Raw genomic sequence first — 6,002 nt, forward strand, 5'->3', positions numbered from 1 at the left:
ATAAACAAATAGAACTATTTTGCTATTAGGCTATCTGTGTTCTCATCTGGCACTTAAGAATAGATCACAGGTCACCTCCCGGTTCTGTTTGGATGTGATTAGGTGGTGGAGAGGGAGTGAGAAAGGGTGCATGGGATGAGGTGGTTTGTCTTCCTGGGACACAGACAGAGATGTGGTCCGTGTGCGGTGGGAGGGCATGTGTGTGCATCCAAGAAGGCCTCTTCCTGCGCTGGCCACAGGGACATGCGTCACTGTGACTGGACCAAAGGTCTCACACGTGTCAGGGAGCGTTTCCTCCCCCTCCTCCTGTGCTGGCCTTTCTTACCCAACAGCCTAGATTCACAACAGTTCTGGGTCAAGGCAGGCTACTATACTGCACATGTCAGTGACTCTGCTCAGGACAGAGCCAATGGGTCCCCTTAGTGTCCTAGAGGAGTGGGCCCAGGACCCTTCCCCGCCAGGGCTGGTGGCTAGGAAATCCATCCTGGCCTGGGAATGCTGGTAGAAGTCACAGATGCCGATGCAGGCTGCTAAATGTCTTTGCCCTTGTTTACCCGCAGGTGGTCTTTGTTTAAATTCTTTCCAAATTTCTCACTGAGCTGTTGGATCAGGTCTGCCAGCTCACCGGTAGCTTGAGATTTCTCTTCCAGAAGCTCGTAGCGCAGGCTGGAGATATCTTGCTTGATTTCCTTCAGTTCACCTGCAAGGACAGATGAGATTTTGGTCAGCATGAGCAGGCTGAAGGGGCGCCTTCCACATCAGTTTGGGGCATGCATCTTTCCAGTGTAATTTCAGGTTGCCCACTAAGGGCAGAGGTGAGGGCATGGGGGTTGTGTTTGGATCTAAGTAACACCCAGCTCCTACCACTGAAGGACACGTCCGTCCATTTAAAACCTTCTTCTTCCCATTCCTGGTCAAGGTCTTTGTTAAGGGTTTCAGGTAGACAGAGGAGTCAAGGTCAGGTTGTGAATTCCTATTCTGGCACCTATTTCACATCATGATTGTTAGAATGTTGGTCTTGGAGCCATTAAAGGCAGATTTCAAGACTCTGAGCAACACCCTCCTTCACTGGGACAGTCGTTTCCACGATGTTCCATATTTTGTTCTGTCTTTATCTGCAGAGAGGAGAAATTCCCCAGCGTGAAGGGAATGGCTCAGCACAGTGCATGTGGCCGTGGAGCCGGGCAGGGACAGGGACAGGGGCAGGGACAGGGTCCCCCGCACCATGCAGGCGGTACTACCCGGCAGAGGCCTCCTCCTCCTTCCATTGCAAGGGACCACCAGGTGGGAACTTGCACTCATTTCCACAGTGAACCATGTGGGCCGAAACCCCCCTGGGCTTGGGCTGTGGAACTCTTGTAGTTAGGAGGGCTCAAATGTTCTTTTCTGATATTCCTATCTCTTTTCTCCTCATGTGTTGCATACGGAAAAGGCAAAGATCTTAAAGGTACAGTTTGGCCACTTTTGACAAATGCATACGTCCCCTAGTTCCTTTATGTTGGGTGCTTTACTGGAGCCCCAGCTGCACGGTACAACCCCAGTGGCCTGACGTTTGGCAGCCCCAACCTGTATAATCAGTTACATTCCTGTCAATCACAGCTGGCTGCCAGGCTGGCCGTTTTACGTTTCAGACCCATACGTAGGGGTGGCTGGATAGGCTCCCGCTCAGCCCCTAGGCAGTGTCAGCCCAGGAATGAGTTCAGCCACTGTTGATCTTCAGGCTGCATGCTGGATGGCCTCAGGATGAAGCAGAGGGTTACTTCATGACCAGGCTCTTTGGGTAGCCCCCGTGGCCCAAGGGAGGGTGAGACTTCATGCCTTTGTTCATGGAAGAGGCTGCTTCTAGGGAGCAGATCTGTCCTGTGTGTCTCATGAAGATTAATTACCTGGTTTAAGGTAGTTTGCTTTTCATTTAAGAGTAACTGCATTAAATGGACTGGAAAATAACCCAAACAGTGAATATGATGTAGTCTGCAAACTTCAGTGTGCATCAGAATGACCTGGTGCTTTTATCAAAATGCAACCCCCCCCCCCCCGCAAGTGCCCCCCCTTCCCCCCCCCCCCCCCCACCCCCCACCAGAGATGCCCATGCATTAGGCCTGGGTGGGTTCTGGGATCTGCAATGTTAACAAGTGATTCTGAGTTGGGGGATACTTTGAGCTCTCAGATTCTGAGAGCCTGGAAGTGAGACAGGGTAGTGGCAGGTTCTGAAAGTGGAGGGGAGGCCGCTAGCAGCTCTCTGTATGTGCACTCACAGAATGAGGAATTCTGGGCCATTTTGGAACTCATGGGACTCGAGGTGGGAGGCAGAATTATTACCAACCCCCTCCCCCCACAAAAGGTGGCCAGGTCCTAATCCCTGGTGTCCGGACTGTGTGTGATAACTTTATATGGCAAAAGGGAGCCGGGGTCACAAGTGTAATTAAGGTTACTCATCACCCAACTTTACATAGGGAGATTATTTTGGATTATCCAGTCTAATTGTGAGTCTTTAAAAGTGGAAGGGGAAGACAGAAGAGAGGGTCAAAGAGGCAGGATGACAGAAGCGGAAGGAACATGGCAGCTGGAGAAGGGGCTCAGTGCCCAGGGGGCTGGTTCTGAGATGAGGCGGCTGTATGCAGTCGGGCGTGGCCTCAGCCAGCAGCAGCCAGGGAACAGAGACCTCCGCCCCACGGCTGCCTGGAAACTCCTTCTGCCCACACCCGAACCAGCAAGGCCTCTCCAGGGCCTCCAGACAAGCACAAAGCCCTACAGATGACACCTTGACTTTAGCCTGGTGAGGCCACGTCCCACTGACAGCCTGTAGGAAACCAATCCATTCGCTTACCTTCATTGACTTCGTCGTTTTCTCTATCCACCTGGGCCTTCAGGACGTATCTTTTAATGAGCCGTTTCATGATTTTCTGAAATGTGAACACAAGGAAAGGGTCACACAAGCCTGGCCAAGGACAGAAGCAGCCTGCCTGGTGTATTTGTGGCTCCTCTTTTCTGCAGAGTGCCCGGTCCGTGGCCGGGAGTCCTCCGGCACCTGGTGTCTCTCTTCTGAGGGTGCCTTGCCTGTTGGTGGCACCCAGGCTTGACTCTGTTTAACCTCTCCCCATAGCATGATCCTGACCCTGGGGTGTAAGAACCGGACACTTAGTGGTGGCAGGCCAAGCCAAGGAGAGAGAGAGAGAGACGGAGAGGGAGAATGGGAGGGGGAGGGGGAGGGAGCGCCATCTAAAATGCATAGGTGCTGCTTGAGGGTCCTAAGCCCAACCCTACCCTCATCTTCTTTGTGACCTTAGCCAGTCATGTCCTCTCCTCAGGGCTTAGAGTCAGGACCAGGTTGGACAAGTCCACTGCACCTTGGAAAATTCCTACCAGAGGCAGAAACAGACACAGCCGGGCCTCGGGAGGTTTTGCCAAAACACCACTTCCTGAGATGCCACATGCCTGACGCTGGGCCGCCGGTCATGCTGGGGGAGACGTTTTGCGCCCTCAGCTGTCATGCATTATGCAGATATTGGTTCTTTAAGCAAATGAGGAGGTATGAGTAAACACTCAAGAGACACCCAGAATAGAGCCAAGTGTGAGAAAGACTCCAGGAGGTGAACTTTGGATTTTGCCAGCTAGTCGTTGGAGGCTTCCTGGGAGATCGCAGGATTTAGAAATACTCTGGTAGCTGACACTTCTGAATCTTGCACGAACTGAGCAGCTGGCAGAGATGGAGGGAGTCCCTGTTCCTGGCTCATCTGTGCCTGTGACTAGCTCACCTGCTCAGACCTGAGGACTCAGGGGAGAGAGGCAGCGTTTTTCTAGATGGAAGGGACCTGAATTCTGTCCCTAGCTGTGCTGTGTGTCATCAGGCAGGTTGCTAAGTTCTCTCCCTGAGACACCTGTAGGCCAGTGTTGCCTGTCCTCAGCCCTCGGGCTGGTGGTCCACTTGACTCTGCGGTTTGAGTAGTGACCTTATTTCTTGCCGAACAGAGAATGAGCAAGTTGCCTTCATGCTGCCCTCTGTCAGAGAGCCCTGGGTCTTGCCATGCTAGTGGTCAGGCTGCTAGGCTAGATTTCTCCTTGACATTCTCCTAGTCAGTAAGGCAGGTTGCCCAAGTTATTAAGAATATCTATGCCTTTTCTGGGACTCAGTAAGGTTCTTTTCACTTGGACTCGTAAAGCCAAAACAAAACCATCTTTATCCCGAGCCGGTCCTCGTGGGAAAAAGCACAAAACCCCAAAAAGCAGATACCCAAGTGTGTAAAATTCATACTGAATACAGAATTCAGAAGTTTTCTGCAAATTTTCAGGCTGAGGCAGGGCCAGGGGATCTAGTTAAAGTTTGTTTCTATTTTAAGGAAAACCTCAAGAATTAAGGGTTCTTTGGTTTCTGGATTCATCAATTGAAGAAGTTTTATACGTAAGAGGGAAAAAGCGTTAAGCCCGAGACTGGAGATGGAGAGTCTCTTTCTCATGATGTGCTGAGTGGAGTCTTTTCACGGCCATGGCAGTGATGACCGTCTTCCTGGCTTAGGGTGCACGCTGTGTTTTAGTACAGCACAACTCAACCCATTAGCTGAAAAGATTCCATGGTATGTTTATTATTAATACACAACGTGCCCCTCCAACTCCATTTGCTTTCAGTAGGTGAGACACTGCTCACAAGCCCCTTCACTGTGGAGTGGCCCTCTGGGAGGAGGGGAGAAGGAAGGGGTGAAAAAGAAACAAAGAAACAGACGTAGTGAGTATCTCCTACAGACCAGGAGTCCCCTTAGCCTCCTTGACAAAATGGCCCTGCTGAATCCTCCCAGAAACCCAGTGGGATCAGAGAGGTTGTCTCCATTCATAGATGAGGACACCAAGGCTTGTGGAGCCAGGGGACTTCTCCTGGGTCATACAGCCCAGAAGCGAGATTCAACCAAAATGGAAACCAAAGCTGGGCCTTCTTCTACCCTTCAGGAAAAGGTTACGTGCATGATGCTTTGGGGGATGAGATGCAGGAAACTGGCTCCCACTGGTCGGTGGGGGTTTGGGCTGCTTTGAGGTACCCATTTGATCTTTAAAACAACAGTGTTCTAGGCAGGAGGAAGCCTCAGCTAGATTTTGGAGGACTGATGGCTTCGTTCAGTTGTTACCCCTTGGGATATTTGAGTGAAAAATATTGCTGCCCTTGGGGAAGAAGGTCATCGGTATGTCATTGTCATGAACGCTCATGGCCCACTGTTGATCGCTGGCCTGCATAATGACCTAAGGTTTGCACATCTGTGGCTCCAAGGGGAGAGAAGCAAATGCTTGTTATTAAGCCTCTCACCACGCATCAGGATTACAGAGGCTTAATATGGAAGCAGAATCTCTTGAACATTGCAGACAGGCGGGGACCCTTTAACCTTCCTCCCACCCCCACTGCACACTCAGGAGTGACAGGTACCCAAAAGGAGAACAGTATGACCTGCTGAGCAACTGCTTAGACCCTGTGTCCTGATAAGCACCTGGTTTCCCCTTTGGGGTGTACCTGTTGGACAGCCTGGGGTATGCAGGAATGACATGCCAGGCTTATCCCCAGAAACGCCAAAGTGGTTAGAAGGTGCCCATCTATGTAACGTGGATGCTACAGAGGAGATCTGTTTTCAGGGAAGGTGGACACTAAAAGTCTCCCCTCCTTCACTGTGTAGGGGGAAAAAGAATGTTCCTTTGCTGTGGGTTTTGAGATGTCTCCTTGCTCTCTTTCACAGAGTTCTTTCACTTCAAGAAGATAATAAACTTTGCCCAAGTTAATGAATCCCGGTCAGTGATGACTCTGCCCACCTTGCCCTCCTGCCCTTAGCAAGTGCTGGGGATGAGTATATGTAGTGCCATGACACTTGAGGGGATGCGAAGGAGATGGACAGTAGGTCAGAAGGGTTATGACACTGAGACCCACATCCAGGGAAGGAGCCACACAATTCTCCACCCCCCTCCCCCAACATTCCTGGGGCCCAAATGGCCTCTCCATGCTGCTGGTGCTGGGGAAACAGAAAGCCTTT

General features: G+C 51.3%; 1 protein-coding gene across 1 annotated transcript in view; it reads right to left on the reverse strand.

Moving 5' to 3' along the window:
- Positions 1 to 338: 338 nt before the first annotated feature.
- TRPC7 (transient receptor potential cation channel subfamily C member 7) overlaps positions 339 to 6,002 on the reverse strand; it is a 115,228-nt gene continuing 109,564 nt past the window's right edge. The window contains exons 8-9 of the mRNA XM_049648871.1: positions 2,828 to 2,903; positions 339 to 700 (exon numbers count right to left, since the gene is read on the reverse strand). Of these exons, the coding sequence (XP_049504828.1) occupies positions 531 to 700; positions 2,828 to 2,903 (246 nt within the window). The 3' untranslated portion in view covers positions 339 to 530. The remainder of the gene's footprint in view (positions 701 to 2,827; positions 2,904 to 6,002) is intronic.

Source organism: Panthera uncia (assembly GCF_023721935.1).
Source record: "Panthera uncia isolate 11264 chromosome A1 unlocalized genomic scaffold, Puncia_PCG_1.0 HiC_scaffold_17, whole genome shotgun sequence".
Lineage (NCBI taxonomy): Eukaryota > Metazoa > Chordata > Mammalia > Carnivora > Felidae > Panthera > Panthera uncia.